The sequence below is a fragment of the Tachypleus tridentatus genome, chromosome 12, assembly GCF_004210375.1.
Source record: "Tachypleus tridentatus isolate NWPU-2018 chromosome 12, ASM421037v1, whole genome shotgun sequence".
In the NCBI taxonomy this organism is placed as follows: Eukaryota; Metazoa; Arthropoda; class Merostomata; order Xiphosura; family Limulidae; genus Tachypleus; species Tachypleus tridentatus.
In genome coordinates this window covers 115,791,235-115,811,961 of record NC_134836.1, presented here as the reverse complement: position 1 = coordinate 115,811,961, position 20,727 = coordinate 115,791,235, and the positions used below count along the sequence as shown (strand labels likewise).

The 20,727-nt window shown below is 38.9% G+C and overlaps 1 protein-coding gene across 4 annotated transcripts in view; it reads right to left on the bottom strand.

Moving 5' to 3' along the window:
• The window catches only part of LOC143234435 (uncharacterized), a 158,857-nt gene extending 141,184 nt beyond the window's left edge, over positions 1 to 17,673 (bottom strand). For all 4 annotated transcript variants that reach the window (XM_076471816.1, XM_076471818.1, XM_076471817.1 and 1 more), the window contains exon 1: positions 17,569 to 17,673. In XM_076471816.1, coding sequence (XP_076327931.1) covers positions 17,569 to 17,623 — 55 coding nt within the window. In that variant the 5' untranslated portion in view covers positions 17,624 to 17,673. The remainder of the gene's footprint in view (positions 1 to 17,568) is intronic.
• Positions 17,674 to 20,727: the final 3,054 nt, after the last annotated feature.

The window sequence follows — 20,727 nt, the reverse complement described above, 5'->3', positions numbered from 1 at the left end:
AATTATAAAAAGAGATCGAGCTAATAAGGGGAAAGTTGCCCCACGTTTCTCAAGTTTCAACAGAAACTCTTTCGACATCTCTGTGCAGTGGATGTTTTCATTTTATTCGTAGTTATTTACGACCTAGAACAAATCTTCAAATCATTTGTTACAAATAACAATAATCTAGCTTATATTCTGCCACACATACAATCCTGTCAGAATAATATTCTCCGCTATAGCTGTCACTGACAGCTAGAGTTCATACCACCCTATATTACACTGTTTTTGTTGTGTTTCTTATCTGTCGTAAATGATAAATTTGTAGTCGAACCTAATGGTTTAAGAGAGAGGCTCTAACTACATGTGTGTAGCGTATACACACGAGCCACTCCAATTTGCTCAGAATTCTAAAGAGTGACCATGTCTCTAAGGAGGTTACTGCCTCGTAATTTATAACACATTTATCAAAGTTGTTTACTGATGAAGAAAAATATATACACAATTATAGATGAGTAATAAATACGTGGTTTTATTATATTCAGTCAAAATGTCCATAAAAACGCAAAGATTTCTTACAAGACCGTTGGAATAGCTTAGATGCCGATGCATCATCGGTGATTCTTGAGTATATATATAAAGTGGCGCCATCTCATATCCAGGTGGCTATTCCCAGTTCAGCATCTAAAGACTAGAAAAGGGGAAGTCAGCTACTTAGTCGACGCCAGCTCACCGCCAACTCTTGGGGTACTCTCTTATCAAAAAGGTGGGATTGACCGTGACATTATAAGCCTGAGGTAGAGAGAGTGTGCATGTTCGGTGACAGGGATTTAAATCCCCCACCCTCATATTACAAGTGATTACTAACTATAACCACCAAGCCTTGCCAGACCCCACGATATGAAGATCTAGCTTCAAAAAACATAGTTAAGATATGGAATGTGGAGTCAGCTTTGTTACTGGTGGCATGTTTGTTTGTTTTGAATTTAGTGCAAAGCTACTCGAGAGCTATCTGCGCTAGCCGTCACTGATTTAGCAGTGTAAGACTAGAGGGAAGGCAGCTAGTCATCACCCTCCACCGCCAACTCTTGGGCTACTCTTTTACCAACGAATAGTGGGATTGACCACCACATTATAACGCCTTTCAGTCGTGGGGGCGTTATAATGAATCACGTTTATATGAATACAAACATTTCTTGACTAACAATTTTTTCGTCATGGCTGCCACCAGTAGGGCCCAACATGGCCAAGCGTGTTAAGGCGTTCGACTTGTAATTTGATTTAATGTATTTACGAAACAATAGTTTTAAATATGTTTGTTAGTGGTATGTTAGAGATTTTAAATTAACTTTATTCAGACGTACACAATAGCTCATGTACATGTAATGTCAAAGGTAAACATAAAAATCGTGTAATTAACTTTGTGAGTAAGTTGGCACATCTTCAAACCATGTTTAACATGTCATTAAGTGTAAATCATGGTAAGTTCTTCCATGGGGGGGAGATATAGTCCTTATGTAATATGTAAATATATGAATATATTTTTATTCACACAGTTGTAATTAACGTTTCTATATATTTTGAATTTCTGGTCGAATAGAGCATCGACTGATTTTGCCTTCTTTCTAGTGATATATCACACTGAAGATAGAGAAATTCAAGTGTATTAGAATGTGTTGAAGATAGAGGAATTCAAGTGTGTAAGAATGTGTTTTGTTTCAGTCTCTCGTTTTCCGGCCCAGTCTGGCTTATTTAATATCCTGTTTTGTGGCTTTTTTAACGAATTGTCCCTTAAGCTAACACGTAAGTTAAAGTTAAAAGTCGAAATAAGACTCAAAACCCACCTTCGATAGCTGCCTCTAATTTTTAAGTGATAGACTACATGGAGGGCAGCTAGTAAAAGTCATCTACCACCAGCTCTTGGACTACTCTTTTACTAACAAAACTGGGATTGACTGTCACATTACAACGCTCCCACGTACAAAAGAGATCTAATTATTTGCAGGGAATGATTATATAAAATACACATATTATAAAAAGATTAAACAAAATTAGTAAACTTATATTCATGAGTTAGTGAAAACCTTTAGAGTGCGGTAAAGAACTGTTTTAAAATTTCACTTCTCTGACGTCCATCTTGGGGCACCTGTTAAATTTTCTCCAAAGAATGATACAGAGAAAAATGTTTGCCTTGCCAGAATAATACAAGGAGCATTTCAACCATATAGGTAGTACAGACGGTTGTAGAAAACTTAAACAAACAATTCTGAACTGATGAAGATTACTAACGTATGGTACAAACCGTCAATTCTTGGGTTACTCTTGTCTGATCGAAAACTGAGATTTGATGATCACTCTTACAGCGAACCACCAACCATAACCCTCGGACTCATAGTTCGAGCCGGCTAACATGCCCGGCCATGTACAACTACTCAAAACATTTATACAGGTCAGTTTCAACATTTGTCCTAACCATACCGCAGATCAGTAACAATAACGTAGCTTCACATAGTTTAGTTGGTACCACCGAGGGTACCGAACTCCGATTTTTAACGTTATAACCCAAACATTTACCGTTCAGCCACCAGTTGACAAACAAGGGAGCCTTTCTTTGTTTGTAGTTAAGTGCAAAGCTGCACAATGGTCTATCTGTGCTCTACCAACCACGGGTATCGACACTCGATTTTAAGCGCTGTGCCACTAGGAGGTGCAAGGGAGCTAATATAAAGGTCTAACCTTTCCAGTTGTTAGTTAGATGACCATTAAGACCCTGTTCAGACGGACGATAGACCATAGTTTCTTAAATGAGGTGATTTGAGTGAAAGCAAACTGGAAGATTGTTTACTCAAACATGGTTCATTTTGATAACGCCCGGAGTTAAGAATGCTGACATAGTCCATCTAGCAGTCAAATAACTAAAACCAAAACTTAAGTTCTGTGTCAAGTTTTGCGAAAACCACGAACTTAATTTTCCTCTTAATATTGTCAGATGCACCACAGAACTGGTCGTGAAAACGAATTCTGCACCAGTTGTATACAATACCAGAAATATCACTCACATCTGGTTTTCGAAGTTGTTATTACAAGAGCATGGTTGTTGACTGAGAGTTATTATATATGCCGGGAAATTTTCATTACCTAATAAATAAATCCATTTTCCGAACAGTTTATCCTTGTTTTTTTGTTCTGAATATCACGCCAAGCTGCTATCTGTGCTAGCCGTCACTAATTTAATAGTGTAAGACTAGAAGGATTGTTTGTTTGTGAATTTCGCACAAAGCTACTCGAGGGCTATCTGCGCTAGCCGTCCCTAATTTAGTAGTGTAAGACTAGAGGGAAGGCAGCTAGTCATCACCACCCACCGCCAACTCTTGGGCTACTCTTTTACCAACGAATAATAGGATTGACCGTCACATTATAACGCCCCCACGGCTGAAAGGGCGAGCATGTTTGGCGCGACGAGGATGCGAACCCGCGACCCTCGGATTACGAGTCGCACGCCTTAACGCGCTTGGCCATGCCGGGCCCTAGGACTAGAAGGAAGGCAGCTAATCATCACCACCCACCGTCAACTCTTGGGTTACTCTTTTACCACCGAATAATGGGATTGACCGAACCTTATAACGCCCCCACGGCTGAAAGGGACGAGCACGTTTAGTGTGACGGGAATTCGAACTCGTGACTCTCATATTACGAGTCGAGTGCCTTAACCACCTGGCCATGCCGGGCCCAGTTTCTTCTTTAAGTATAGTATTTCTCCCCAGTCCATACCGTGCTCAATCCAATCAGTACATGGTTAAGTTGGCCAGTTTTTAATCCCATTGTATATATGATCCAAAACAAGTCACTTCAGCGGTAGAGACTGTAATGATTTCCATCTACTTTATCAATCATTATATTCAGTGACAATGTCACGTCATACTAACGTGCAGCTTTGTGACTTCCTTACTGACGGGTAACATTGTGAATTCTTTACTCATACGTAACACAATGATTTCCATTCGGGCATGCATTTTAAAATACTATGGCCTGATATAGTCAGTTGGTTAAGATGTTGAACTCGCAATCTCTGGGTCGCGAGTTCGAATCCTTGTTCTTCAAAACATTTCGTGGGGCGTTATAATATGACGGTCAATCCCACTACTCATTGATAAAAAAGTGGTCCATCCGGTGCGCGGTCATGACTAGTTGCCTTCCCTCTAGTTTTACACAACTAAATTAGAGACGATTAGCGCAAATAACCCTCGTATAATTTTGTGTGAAATTCAAAACAAATAATTGTAACGTAGCTTTGAGAAGTAATACATACAAACTAAATACCAACATCAAAAACTTAAAAAAAAAATGTTATTTTTAACAACGGAAAGAAAACTTACCAAGGTAGAGCTACGCATAAAATACCAGGTAAAGTGTCTACCCGCAGCACTTCAACGCTTTTATGCATCGAAATTATTGTAAGAAAATAATTTGTTTTCTCATTTTAATTCAGAGGGGAATACAATGCTTTTTTGTGACCTGAAGAGAATTTTAAATATATCTATATATTAGCATTATTTTAAAATAGATATTAAAAAATGCATATAGAATGATAATAATTACCAACGCGTCGATAGCTGATTTTGAGACTCCTAAAAGTCCTTGCCCAGCATGACCAGGTGGTTAAAGCACTCGACTCGTAATCTGAGAGTCGCAGGTTCGAACCCTCGTTACATCAAACATGCTTGCGCTTTCAGCTGTGGGGGCGTTATAATGTGACGGTCAATCCCACTATTCATTAGTAAAAGAGTAGCCCAAGAGTTGGCGGTGGGTGGTGATAACTAGCTGCTTCTATCTAGTCTTACACTGCTAAATTAGGGACGGCTAGCGCAGATAGCCCTCGTGTAGCTTTGCGCGAAATTCTAATAAAATAAATGAACAAAACAAAACCTAAAAGCCCTGGTGTTGATTTTTGTCACTAATGTATAACTTGAGGGTAAAAAAAAAAAGAAGTTATAACGTATTAACTTTTCTTACTTTTATTCAGTATTTTAAATCTTTGATGAATATGAATCAAGACGTAACAGTTTTTGGCTATAAGTAGGACTGTAGCAGCCATGCTGTCCTACTGAATTGATTATGCACTCGTAAAAAAAACATAAAGGGGTGGGTTCCTGCAAAATACAATTGGAAGAGATTGTTCAAGGCGGGTGTTCGATTTACATTATGAAACATCTCTTACAAGTAACTGTGGCAGCAATAACACTTGTAAGAATATTATTTTATTTAATGTGTTATTAAGATAACATTGTTCATGATTTTATCTAAATAGGAGTGGGGCTCCTAAGTTTCAAGACTGTTTGTCACACTCACAAATGCTCCCAAATGGTGAATTTTAAATGCGGGATTAGCAGTGATTGTCAGTTTAGCCCGCTAACAAGTGGGCTAAACTTTGCCCTGCGTTTATTAAGAAAGTTAAAACTAAATAACATTTTCAAATACGCTGATATATACCGATAAATTAAAACAGTTCCACTAATCTTTGGACGAATTCTGGTGAAATTTCTAAAACAAGTCACGTGTAAGCCACGTGGCAGGGCTTGAATTCCAATTTTTTAACGTTCAACCGACGCAAATGGACTTCAAAATGAAAACAATTTCCCACTACAAACTTAACATTCGAATATAAATGATTAGGAAAATGGGATGAGATATAAATATCTGAATAATATATAACCATTGACATTCGTGTGAAAAATCATTCGTCGTCAACGAAAAGTGGCTTTCTCTGAAACAAGCTAAACCATCTCATTGTGAAGGTGAACCCCGAAAGTTCAAGTCAGAAGATGTCCGGTTCCTTGCGTTTCTACTCCAGCATCTCCTGTTCAGGATGATACATAAAAAAAAAACAGTTACTGTTCAAAATAGAATACGATTAGAATGTGTTTAAAAGAATTGAGTTCACCAGTCACTGATCCTTTTCTATGTCTTTACTTACAGATAACGACAGAATCTACGGTCGAGCTCGATCATGTCTACCTTCTCATTCCATGAAAATTCGATTTTTTTTTTGGCCGAAATCTTCTTGTGCTTTGCAGTTATTGGCTCGATTGTGCTCGTGCTTTTCTCGCATCCTGAAATTGATTACTTCGTTTTTGAATGTGGGAATGGGACAACTGTGTATTATCTATGCTGTTTGAATCTTTAACGGTGAAAGCGTTGCAGTAAGTTTTAGACAGAGGCAATTTCAATGTGTATTATTACGCCAGTAGTAACGTAAATCTGAGAAAGACCACATCATGACAGGTTCGTATTTAAAACAAGTAAAAAGTTTTGTTGATATTTCAACATACGTGGACCAGATACCGTTTACACCGCATGCGTGCCACACTTGACGAATAACTAGAGTTATTTTCTTAAAGATAGTAATGTTTATGTTATTTAGCATGTGTCGTTCAAACCACACTTAAACATTTATATTTAAAAAAAAAAACATTATTGCAATCATGTGTCAATTACATATATCTAATTTCGTTCCCATGATCCATGCATTTTCGCCATAAATAGTGTTAACTTCACCTGAAGACTGTTCACCAAACATTTCTATTGACACAACTTTCGTGTTCCCTCTCATGAATTCATTGGGCCCGACAGGGCAAGGTGGTAAGGGCACTAGCCTCGTAATCTGAGGGTCGCGGGTTCGAATCCCCGTCGCACCAAACATGCTCGCCCTTTTAGCCGGAGTGTCGTTATAATGTGGCGGTCAATCCCACTATTCGTTGGTAAAAGAGTAGCCCAAGTGTTGGCGGTCGATAAAAATGAATAGCTGCCTTCCATATAGTCTTACACTCTTAAATTAGGGACGGCAAGCGCAGATAGACCTCGTGTAGCTTTGCGCGAAATTCAAAACAAACCAAACCTCTATCGACAGAACTTTCGTGTTCTCCCTCATGAACCTATCAATAATAGTAGCTTACTTCACAAACACCATATGATGTACCCTAAAGGGAACGTTTACAATATCGCCCTATTTCTCACACTTTTTACAGAATCATATTTTAAGACAGGTAAAAATGTGTTTCATGGGACACAATAGTGTCTGTGTTTAATGGGACACAATAGTGTCTGTGTTTCATGGGACACAATAGTGTCTATTTATTACTTCAGCTGCTGCTTTGTCACCATAGATAAAAATTATTGCCGAGACTCCAAGCTTGATCCTTAAAAAAAAAAGGTCCACCTTTCGAAAGCGCCCGGGTTATGTCTTTTTTTAACATTCTATATCAACGTTTTAACTGAAAGTCAGTTTAGAATACCACGTACAACAACGTGCGTGAGGTGTTACCATAAACAAAGGTTGCGAGATAGCTCTACGAAAAAAAAACACTTATTGTTACTTTGAGCAAAGAGAGACTTTCCACAAGTCAGAATGAGAGAAAAGCAAATTTAACTAACCTACTGTTACCGCTGGATGTACAGATCTAGTGACTAGTTGTGTGAAGCGACAGTTTAACTAACCTACTGTTACCGCTGGATGTACAGATCTAGTGACTAGTTGTGTGAAGCGACAGTTTAACTAACCTACTGTGACCGCTGGATGTACAGATCTAGTGACTAGTTGTGTGAAGCGACAGTTTAACTAACCTACTGTTACCGCTGGATGTACAGATCTAGTGACTAGTTGTGTGAAGCGACAGTTTAACTAACCTACTGTGACCGCTGGATATACAGATCTAGTGCCTAGTTCTGTGAAGCGACAGTTTAACTAATCTACTGTTACCGTAGGATGTAGAGATCTAGTGACTGTTTAACTAACCTACTGTTACCGCTGGATGTACAGATCTAGTGACTAGTTGTGTGAAGCGACAGTTTAACTAACCTACTGTTACCGCTGGATGTACAGATCTAGTGACTAGTTGTGTGAAGCGACAGTTTAACTAACCTACTGTGACCGCAGGATGTACAGATCTAGTGACTGTTTAACTAACCTACTGTTACCCCTAAATGTACAGATTTAGTGATTGGCTATGTGGAGCGACAGTATTTATCTAACCTACTGTAACCGCTGGATATACAGATTTAGAGTGATTGGCTGTGTGGAGCGACAGTATTTAACTAACCTACTATGACCGCTGGATGTAAAAATATAGAGTGATTGGCTGTTTCGAGCGTCAATATTTAACTAACCTACTGTTACCGGTGGATGGACGGATATAGAGTGATTGGCTGTGTAAATCGACAGTTTAACTAACCTACTGTGACCGCATGATGTACAGATATGAAGGGACAGGCCCTGTAGATCGACAGTATTTACCTCACCTACTATGACCGCTAGATCTATAGATATAGTGATTGGCTGTGTGGAGCGACAGTATTTAACTAACCTACTATGACCGCTGGATGTAAAGATATAGAGTGATTGGCTGCGTGGATCGACAATATATAAGCTAACCTAGTATGACCGCTAGATGTACAGATAAAGAGAGATTAGCTGTGTGAAGCGAAAGTATTTAACTAACCTACTGTGACCGCTGGATGTACAGATATAGAGTGGTTGGCTGTGTAGAGCGACAGTATTTAACTAACGTACTATGACAGCTGGATCTACAGATATAGTGATTGGCTGTGTGGAGCGACAGTTTAACTAATCTACTGTGACCGCTAGATGTACAGATATAGTGTTTACCTGTGTGGCGCGACATTTAACTAAACAAATATTACCGCTGGATGTAGAGATATAGAGTAAAAGGCTCTGTAGAGCGACAGTATTTAACTAACCTACTACGACCGCTGGATGTACAGATATAGAGTGACTGGCTGTTTGGAGCGTCAATATTTAACTAACCTACTGTTACCGGTGGATGTACGGATATAAAGTGATTGGCTGTGTAAAGCAACAGTTTAACTAACCTACTGTGACCGCATGATGTAAAGATATAGAGTGACAGGCTCTGTAGATCGACAGTATTCAACTTACCTATTATGACCACTGGATGTACAGATAGAGTGTCTGACTGTGTGGAGAGACAGAATTTCACTAACCTGCTGTGACCGCTGGATGTACAGATATAGAGAGATTGGCTGTGTGGAGCGACAGTATTTAACTAACCTACTGTGACCGTTGGATGTACAGATATAGAGTGATTGGATGTGTGGATCGACAATATTTAACTTACCTACTATGACCGTTGGATGTACAGATATAGAGTGATTGGGTGTGTGGAGCTACAGTATTTAACTCACCTACTGTGACCGTTGTATGTACAGATATAGAGTGATTAGCTGTGTGGAGCGATAGTATTTAACTAACCTGCTATGGCATCTGGATCAACAGATTTAGAATGATTGGTTGTGTAGAGCGACAGTATTTAACTAACCAACTATGTACGCGGGATGTAGAGATATAGGGTGATTGTTTGTGTAAAGCGACAGTTTAAATAACCAAATGTGACCGCTGGATGTACAGATATAGTGATTGGCTGTGTGGAGCGACAGTATTTAACTAACCTACTGTGACCGCTGGATGTACGGATATAGAGTGATTGGCTGTGTAAAGCGACAGTTTAACTAACCTACTGTGACCGCATGATGTACCTGATATAGAGTGACAGGCTCTGTAGATCGACAGTATTCAACTTACCTATTATGACCACTGGATGTACAGATAGAGTGTCTGGCTGTGTGGAGAGACAGAATTTAACTAACTTGCTGTGACAGCTGGATGTACAGGCATAGTGATTGACTGTGTGGAACGACAGTATTTAACTCACCTAGTATGACCGCTGGATGCACAGATATAGAGTGATTGGTTGTGTGGAGCGACAGTATTTAACTAACCAAATGTGACAGCTGGATGTCCATATATACATTGATTGGCTGTGTGGAGCCAATCAGTATTTAACTAACCTACTATGACAGCTTGATGTAGAGATATAGGGTGATTGTCTGTGTGGAGCGACAGTTTAACTAACCTACTGTGACCGCTGGATGTACAGATATAATGATTGGCTGTATGGAGCGACAATTTAACTAACCTACTGTGACCGTTGGATGTACAGATATAGAGTGATTGGCTGTGTGGAGCGACACTATTGAACTAACCAACTGTGACCGCTTGAAGTACAGGTATAGTGATTGGGTGTGTGGAGCGACAGTATTTATCTAACCTACTGTAACCGCTGGATATACAGATTTAGAGTGATTGGCTGTGTGGAACGACAGTATTTAACTAACCTACTATGACCGCTGGATGTAAAAATATAGAGTGATTGGCTGTGTAAATCGACAGTTTAACTAACCTACTGTGACCGCATGATGTACAGATATAGAGGGACAGGCCCTGTAGATCGACAGTATTCAACTTACCTATTATGACCACTGGATGTACAGATAGAGTGTCTGGCTGTGTGGAGAGACAGAATTTAACTAACCTGCTGTCACCGCTGGATGTACAAGTATAGTGATTGACTGTGTGGAGCGACAGTATTTACCTCACCTACTATGACCGCTTGATCTATAGATATAGTGATTGGCTGTGTGGAGCGACAGTATTTAACTAACCTACTATGACCGCTGGATGTAAAGATATAGAGTGATTGGCTGCGTGGATCGACAATATATAAGCTAACCTAGTATGACCGCTAGATGTACAGATATAGAGAGATTATCTGTGTGAAGCGAAAGTATTTAACTAACCTACTGTGACCGCTGGATGTACAGATATAGAGTGGTTGGCTGTGTAGAGCGACAGTATTTAACTAACGTACTATGATACCTGGATCTACAGATATAGTGATTGGCTGTGTGGAGCGACAATTTAACTAACCTACTGTGACCGCTAGATGTACGGATATAGTGTTTATCTGTATGGCGCGACAGTATTTAACTAACCAACTGTGACCGTTTGATGTACAGATATAGTGACTGGATTTGTGGAGCGACAGTGTTCAACTAATCTACTGTGACCGCTTGATGTACAGATATAAGGTGATTGTCTGTGTGGAGCAGCAGTTTAACTAACCAAATGTGACCGCTTGATGTACAGATAAAGTGATTGGCTGTGTGGAGCGACAGTATTTAACTAACCTACTGTGACCGCTGGATGTACAGATATAGAGTGATTGGCTGTGTGGAGCGACAGTATTTATCTAACCTACTGTGACCGATGGATGTACAGATTTAGAGTGATTGGCTATGTGGAGCGACAGTTAACTAAACAGATGTTTCCGCTGGATGTACAGATATAGAGTGATTGGCTGTGTGGAGCGACAGTATTTATCTAACCTACTGTGGCCGATGGATGTACAGATATAGAGTGATTGGCTGTGTGGAGCGACAGTTTAACTAACCTACTGTGACCACTGGATGTACAGATATAGAGTGATTGGCTGTGTGGAGCGACAGTATTTAACTAACCTACTGTGACCACTGGATGTACAGATATAGAGTGATTGGCTGTGTGGAGCGACAGTATTTAACTAACCTACTGTGACCACTGGATTTACAGATATAGAGTGATTGGCTGTGTGGAGCGACAGTTTAACTAACATTCTGTGACCACTGGATGTACAGATATAGAGTGATTGGCTGTTTGGAGCGACAGTATTTAACTAACCTACTGTGACCACTGGATGTACAGATATAGAGTGATTGGCTGTGTGGAGCGACAGTATTTAACTAACCTACTGTGACCACTGGATTTACAGATATAGAGTGATTGGCTGCGTGGAGCGGAGTAAGAGATGGGGGTTGGGAGAAAGTATTCGTGTTCTGAAACACAGAAGCGTATAGAATGTTCAACTGTCGTCCACTGATCTCAAAAAAGCATGACAGAAAACTTCAGGTCGCTGTCATCGCTCTCACAGTAGCTGTGTTCAGCTTCTTTCGCAAGAAGATGGCTAAGAAAAAACAAACTCATCACCAAGACGATGGGAAAAGTGTTTTTCTCAGACGAGTTTGACGGTAAGCATTTTGTGTTTTCTTATAGGAAAACCACATCGGGCTATCTGCTGAGCCCGTCAATAGGAATCAAACCCCTTATTTTAGCGTTGTAAATCCGTAGACTTACCGATGTACTAGGGGGGGGTTGCATTTTGTACAAAGTGAAGAAGTGTTTGAATGTAACTGTGGAACATTGTCAGCCTCTGTAGTATGAGATACACATCTGGCCAGGAGATGTGGGACGCCTGCTTAATGTGAAATCAATGTTAAGAACGACATCCTTGATACCCAATGAAAGCCAACAATTCGGAGCTGACGGTCTGTGCACATCACAGGGTGACTTTGCTCACAGGGTTATAAAGGTTGGTAATATTCATGCCATACATCACGTGCAGTACACGTGAAACAAAGATGATGTTCTACTCTCCGTGTATTGAAAAGACTCCTCTGGTTTTATATCAGAACTTCCGATGAACAACTACTCTGGCCAGGCAACATTCCAAAATTCAACTCTTTCGAAATATAATGGAAGATAAAGTGCGAGAGAAGAAACCGAGAAGCACCTTGGAACTATGGAAAGTCCTAATTCGTGTATATAGCATTACGAACTCACTCTTGCCTAGGTCCATTCCCTCGTGCACTCTCGGCCACGGCGATGTCAAATGGTTATCAAGGCCAGAGGGGTTACAACCAAATACTAAAACAAGAAATAGAGTCTGTGACCATGTTTTGTAAATTAAATTAGCGCGATTGTCTTTAAACCTAGGTTTTCCTAATAGGTCAACATTTTTGTATTTGACAAGTACTTCGTATGATACATCCATCGCTATAAAGTTTTTTATTTTATTTTTTGCACAAAGCTACACGAGGGCTATCTGCGCTAGCCGTCCCTAATTTTGCAGTGTAAGGCTAAAGGGAAAGCAGCTAGTCATCACCATCCACCGCCAACTCTTGGGCTACTCTTTTACCAAAGAATAGTGGGATTGATCGTAACATTATAACGCCCCCACGGCTGAAAGGACGAGCATGTTTGGTGCGACAGGGATTCGAACCCGCGACCCTCAGCTTACGAGTCGAACGCCTTAAGTACGGGTCACTGAAGTTCACAGCCAGACCCTAACAAACCAATACCGGGGTTACTGAAGTTCACAGTAGGATCCTAACGAACTAATTCTGAGCTCACTGAAGTTTACAGTTGAAACCTAACAAACCAATACTGGGGTTACTGAAGTTCACAGTCAGATCCTAACGAAACAATTCTGGGGTTACTGAAGTTCACAGTCAGATCCTAACGAACCAATTCTGGGCTCACAAAAGTTCACTTCAGTAACCCGACAAACCATTCTAAGAAACAACAATAACTACAAAACAGCAATTACTTCACATCTTGACTGACTATGGTTAAAACCTTGATTAGTTGGTGGTTTCCAATAATCGTGCAAAACTACATGAAGGTTTCTGCGCTAACCCTAATTGTGGACTGACGGGCTTCTATAAACAGTACCAACAACCAACTCTTGTACAAATCTAAATATACAGCGAGATTTTAGTGTCGCCCTCATAACGCTTTAAACAGAGTAGACTGAGTTTCTTTATTGTAACTGAACGTGCACCATCCCACAGCCTAGCACAATAATCTTCAAGCAATACCCGGGCTATCTTAATAATAATAATAATAATAATAAAAAGACTATATGGTGTGACAGGCAGTTGAAGCCATATCATCTGAAAGTCATTTAATCGATTTACACCGTGTCTAATATTATCGAAAACCTGATGACATCGTGCCCATTATTACTGTTACCATGTTGACAGATGCCTCATTGTCTACAAACAGAAGATGAGATTCTGTGACAGATTACAGATGTAAAGAATAATCGCTAACATTTTGCTGTCGTTTCTTTTGTTTGTTTGTTTGCTTTGTTGTTAAGCACAAGGCTACAAATAGTAATGTCCGTGCTGTGCCAACCACAGGCACCTAAACACATAGCGTTATAAGCCTTCAAACTTACCGCTGAGCCTCTAGAGAACACAACAGTTTCTTTTGATCAATAAAAAAGTTTGCTTGTTTGTCACATTTTGCACAAAGCTATTCGAGGGCTATCTGCGTTAGTCATCCCATAACTTGGATGTGATATACTAATTGTCAACACAACCTGCTGCCGACTTTGGGGTTACTTTTCACCAACGAATAATAGGATTGAACGTACGTTATAACGCATCCACGGTTGAAAAATCGAGCATATTAGGTGCCAGGATTCGAGCCCACGACCTGCAGGTTTCAAGTCACATGACCTAACCACCAGGTCATGACAGACCCACAATGTAAAATGTGATAAAATTATTTACTTATTCCTTAAAAGTTCTAATTATTGGTTTATTCTTACAGTTATATTACATCAAGATGTCAACAGTAAAATCTTTACAGTTATATTACATCAAGATGCCAACAGTAAAACTATAATTAGCTACAACAACATAGACTACTACGTGGATCAAGCTTTGAAGTCAAACTATAATTTATATGTTTATTGAATCTCGCGCAAAACTCCACGAGAACTATCTGCACTAGCTATCCCTAATTTAGCAGTGTAAGAGTAGAGGGAAGGCAGCCAGTCATCTCCACCAACCGCCAACTCTTAGGTTATCTCAGCTGAAGACAGCTTCTATTTTTGTCCAATTCTATATTTGTGTTCTAATTCTGTGATTCTCGATGTTAAATATGAAAAATGTTGATCCATCAACATCATGAATTCCTTTTACAATCTTAAACACTTCAATCATATCCCCTCTAACTCTTCTTTTTTCAAGAGAAAACAATTTTAAGGACCTTCTTGTCTCCTCATATGACAAACCTTCGATCCCAGGTACCATTTCAGTAACTCTCCTCTGAATCCTTTTCAACAATTCAATGTTTTTCTAAGATAAGGAGCCCAAGACTGAACACAATATTCCACACATGGCCTAATCAGTGACCTACCTGTTCAATAAAATTATAACCTCTTGAGTTTTGTATTCAGTATTTCTGTAGATAGAACCTAAAATCCTATTTACCCTACCACTGAAAACAGCACACCACGTGAACGGCTTTAGAGACTGATGAACCATTACACTAAGAACTTTTTCTTCTATTTTCACGGATATTAGTAGATCAGGATGAAATGCCACCTTAACAGTCCGGAAATAACGATTATCCAGCAACAGTAAACTGGTATATTATTTGGCATTTTATCCTTGCATTTTGTTATTAAACAATTTATACATTTTGTGGACCGTGGGGACGAATGTGTGAAGAATCCAGGACTGCTGGTGCGTGACTAATTCACACTCGCAGCACAAAAGTAGAGATGCCACTTTGTAGCCCGCCTTCATCGGTTGCTACGAGGTTACAATAGCTACACAAGAATTGTTTGTTTTAAAATTACGAGCTACACCAGGGCTATCTGTGCTAGTCCTCCATAATTTAGCAGCGTAAGACTAGAGGGAAGGCAGCTAGTAATTCACAACCCACTGCCGACTCTTGGACTACTCTTTTATCAACGAATAGTGGAATTGGTTGTTTCATTCTAACGCCACCACGGCTGTAAGGGCGAGCTTGTTTGGTGGCTACACAAGGTAAGAAAAAGTTTTGGTTGAGAAGCGTCTGAAAAAAAAAATATGTAGTTACGTTTTTTGCCTCAATCAATAAATCTGTCGGTGATGTATAAGCTTGCTGCGATGCATTTTGTCGTTATCGCCAGGGGGCGTATTCTAAGATATTTCTCGCCAGATGATATTCTCGTGATTCTTATATAGACGGAATTAAAAGGTAAAGAAATAAAAAATAGGGTCAAAAAACAGTAATAGTTAGCATTAATGAAATATGAACAAACTGTAATTCGTTTTTCGTTTGCTGACTGTCAGATATTTATCATACAATACCTTTGTATTTTTCACACATTTATTGTGTTAAAGTTGTTTAAAATAGTTGACCTTCCCATTAAACAACAGTGTGAAAAAATCTAATAACTTCGGGTATTACTACAGAGAGGCTCTTAAAATACGTAACAAAAAGAGGATATGTTCTATCTACACAAGAGCCCACTTCAAACAGTTATAGGCCCGGCATGGCCAAGCGCGTTAAGGCGTGCGACTCGTAATCCGAGGGTCGAGGGTTCGAATCCCCGTCGCACCAAAAATGCTTGCCCTTTCAGCCTGGAGGCGTTATAATGTGACAGTCGATCCCACTATTAGTTGGTAAAAGGGTAGCCTAAGAGTTGGCGGTGGGTGGTGATAACTAGCTGCCTTCCCTCTAGTCTTACACTGCTAAATTAGGGACGGCTAGCACAGATAGCCCTCGAGTAGCTTTGTGCGAAATTCCAAAACATATCAAACAGTTATAGTATGTTGTTTCACTAATTATAATGATGTATTATCTATTTGTGTTCGTACATGTCACTTATCACTTCATCTGTAAGAATCGTTTGTGACACTCAAAGTTATAAAAATCACTTGTGACACGTTCAGCTACAGTAATCACTTGTGACACGTTCAACTACAACTACTTGTGACACAATCAGCTATAATAAACACTTGTGACACGTTCAGCTTGGTTTGCTTTGAATTTCGCGCAAAGCTACACGAGGGCTATCTGCGCTAGTCGTCCTTAATTTTGCAGTGTAAGGCTAGAGGGAAGGCAGCTAGTCATAACCACCCACCGCCAACTCTTGGGCTATTATTTTACCAACGAGTAGTGGGATTGACCGTAACATTATAATGCCCCCACGACTGAAAGGGCGAGCATGTTGGGTATGACAGTGATTCGAACCCGTGACCCTCGGATTACGAGTCGAGTGCCTCAACCACCTGGCCCTTTAGCATAGAGTACCAGTAGTTGCTTGAAGAAATTAATTTCTTAGCATTCCACAAATAATCCTTGATAAAAACTTTTCAACAATATATATTAAGGTTTGTTGTCATGCCACGGCCCCAAAAAGCGTAGAGAATTATCAGTAGAGCAGAGCGTTCGTATAGAAGCTTTGTGTGATGTCAGTTGGACTCTCCAACAAATGTTTCCCACACATTGTCAACTGGACAACAGATCGTGAGACTGAGACAAGTGAATTTGTAAATGGGAGAGGAAGAGACAGAACACCTAAATTGAATGACACTGATGTTAATTAGTGATTCGCGATGACAAGAATATATTTTAATATGTTATATAATATATTTAATATATTTTAATATGTTATATAATATATTTAATATACTTTAATGTGTTATATATTATATTTAATATATTTTAATGTTATATAATATATTTAATATATTTTAATATATTAATAATGCGGGAAGTCTTCGCATTAACAACGCTAACATCAAGGAATCGATTCCCCTCGGTAGACTCAGCAGATAGCTCAATGTGGCTTTGTTAAAATAAAAGTCACACAATTTTCTTACATTTTCTTGTAAAATTAAAAAGTTTCTCACAGTTCACTAACCATTAAAAACAACATCAATAGACTGTAATAATCTTCGGTGATTTTAAATAATTCCAACTCAATATTCACCGTGAATGTTTTTTTGTTTTGTTTTTTAGTTTACGGAAGTTTCCCATGTTGCCTTTTTGTTGTATTAGTTATAAATAGTAATTTTTTTATTAAAAACATCTTCATATAATCGAATTTCAATTACCTGCTTTTAGCGACATCTCGGTGAATAGTCGAGACCAGGCGATCTCTCCAGCCATCGAATTTCGAAAAGCCGTTCCACATCTATAGTATCGTCAATCTCTGTAAAAGCAACACGCAATTGGCTTTAAATATTCGGAAACAGTGCTGCCACTTGGCGGATAAATGTTATCTGTTTCACACATGCCTTCTGCAAATTACGGACTGTTGCATTTCTAAATATCACTGTGTATCACAATTAAAAAAACAACGAATAAATAATACGAAAACGCTGTGTATTCTAGTATCAGGACACTCTGTTATGTTCAAGTAAAATACACGTTCTTATAAAGGCTATAAAACAGGGTCTTGTAAAGTGTGAAGCTACCAGGTCTGATAAAGTTTGTAGATATAGGTTCTTATAACGTCTATATATACAGGGTCTTGTAAAGTGTGAAGCTACCAGGTCTGATAAAGTTTGTAGATATAGGTTCTTATAACGTCTATATATACAGGGTCTTGTAAAGTGTGAAGCTACCAGGTCTGATAAAGTTTGTAGATATAGGTTCTTATAACGTCTATATATACAGGGTCTTGTAAAGTCTGTAGATACAAGGTATTGTAAAGTCTGTAGGTACAGGGCCTTGTAAGGTCTGTAGATACAAGGTATTGTAAAATCTGTAGATAGAAGGTATTGTGAAGTCTGTAGGTACAAGGCCTTGTAAGGTCTGTAGATACAAGGTATTGTAAAACCTGTAGATAGAAGGTATTGTGAAGTCTGTAGGTACAAGGCCTTGTAAGGTCTGTAGATACAAGGTATTGTAAAATCTGTAGATACAAGTATTGTAAAGTCTGTAGGTACAGGGCCTTGTAAGATCTGTAAATACAAGGTATTGTAAAATCTGTAGATACAAGTATTGTAAAGTCTGTAGGTACAGGGCCTTGTAAGGTCTGTAGATACAAGATATTGTAAAATCTGTAGATACAAGTATTGTAAAGTTTGTAGGTACAGGGCCTTGTAAGGCCTGTAAATACAAGATATTGTAAAATCTGTAGATACAAGTATTGTAAAGTCTGTAGGTACAGGGCCTTGTAAGATCTGTAGATACAAGGTATTGTAAAATCTGTAGATACAGGGTATTGTAAAGTCTGTAGGTACAGGGCCTTGTAAGATCTGTAGATACAAGGTATTGTAAAATCTGTAGATAGAAGGTATTGTGAAGTCTGTAGGTACAAGGCCTTGTAAGGTCTGTAGATACAAGGTATTGTAAAACCTGTAGATACAAGGTATTGTAAAATCTGTAGATACAAGGTATTGTAAAGTCTGTAGGTACATGGCCTTGTAAGATCTGTAGATACAAGGTATTGTAAAATCTGTAGATAGAAGGTATTGTGAAGTCTGTAGGTACAAGGCCTTGTAAGGTCTGTAGATACAAGGTATTGTAAAACCTGTAGATAGAAGGTATTGTGAAGTCTGTAGGTACAAGGCCTTGTAAGGTCTGTAGATACAAGGTATTGTAAAATCTGTAGATACAAGTATTGTAAAGTCTGTAGGTACAGGGCCTTGTAAAGTCTGTAGATACAAGTTATTGTAAAGTCTGTAGGTACAGGGCCTTGTAAGATCTGTAGATACAAGGTATTGTAAAATCTGTAGATACAAGTATTGTAAAGTCTGTAGGTACAGGGCCTTGTAAGGTCTGTAGATACAAGATATTGTAAAATCTGTAGATACAAGTATTGTAAAGTTTGTAGGTACAGGGCCTTGTAAGGCCTGTAAATACAAGATATTGTAAAATCTGTAGATACAAGTATTGTAAAGTCTGTAGGTACAGGGCCTTGTAAGATCTGTAGATACAAGGTATTGTAAAATCTGTAGATACAAGGTATTGTAAAATCTGTAGATACAGGGTATTGTAAAGTCTGTAGGTACAGGGCCTTGTAAGATCTGTAGATACAAGGTATTGTAAAATCTGTAGATAGAAGGTATTGTAAGGTCTGTAGATACAGAGTCTTGTAAAGTTTGTAGATACATGGTCTTGTAAAGACTGTAAATATAGGTTCTACGTAATAAAATATATCTAACATCCAAAGTTGTATGTGGAACTTAATGATATTTTCATGTCAAAAATTTGATATATCAAATCAAAGAATTTACAAACTCGGATCTCTAGAAGTCCATTTCTACAGATGACTATAGAAGTCCTGTTCTACAGATGATTTTCTATGTTATTTGTATTTTTAAATCTCCCAATGTGCTACATCATGGTTCAAAATTGTTCATTTCGCTAATTTTTGTAGTTCACTTTCAAAAGCTTGTACATTTTATTAGCTTTATATCAGGCAGAGGCAACGTTACCATATGTAGATTATGCTCACTATTTATATCATTCTCTCTATTTATTTTCGTACTTTTATAAAGCGCACCAAGGAGTAACAATTGTACCTCTGACGTCAGTGTAGGGCGGCACCTAACGGTCCCATTATCAAATCAATAACGCATGTTTTGTGTAAGTCATGTATAGAAGTCTTTGGTCTAAAAATACAGTTTCTTTTCAGCCCGGCATCGCCAGGTGTGTAAGGCACTCCACTCGTAATCCGAGGATCGCGGGTTCGAATCCCGTCGCACCAAACATGCTCGCTCAGCCGTGGGGGCGTTATAATGTGACGGTCAATCCCACTATTCGTTGGTAAAAGGGTAGCCCAAGAGTCGGCGGTGGTGATGACTAGCTGCTTTCCCTCTATTCTTACACTGTTAAATTAGGGACGGCTAGCGCAGTTAGCCCTCGAGTAGCTTTGCGCGAAATTCAAAACAAGCCAAAACAGTTTTTATCATTAACTAAAAATTAACTAAACATAAAAAAGCAGAACCTCAGATCTATATGAATGGTGAACAACTTCAGACTGCCACATCTGCAAAATTTTTAGGACTTACATTCGACTCAAAGCTAATGTGGGTAAACCACATAAATAATATTAGAACAAATATTTGGTGCAGCACAAACTAGGCAGGAGTCTAACTGGCAAAAACAGTGGAGCTACGGCAGACAACATTATGAATACATATAAAGCATACGTTAGGCCCGTAATTGACTATGCAGCTCCTGCATGGATAAATGTAAGCAAAAACACTACTTCAAACAAAACTACAAACAATACAAAATACATTACTCACAACAGCTCATAA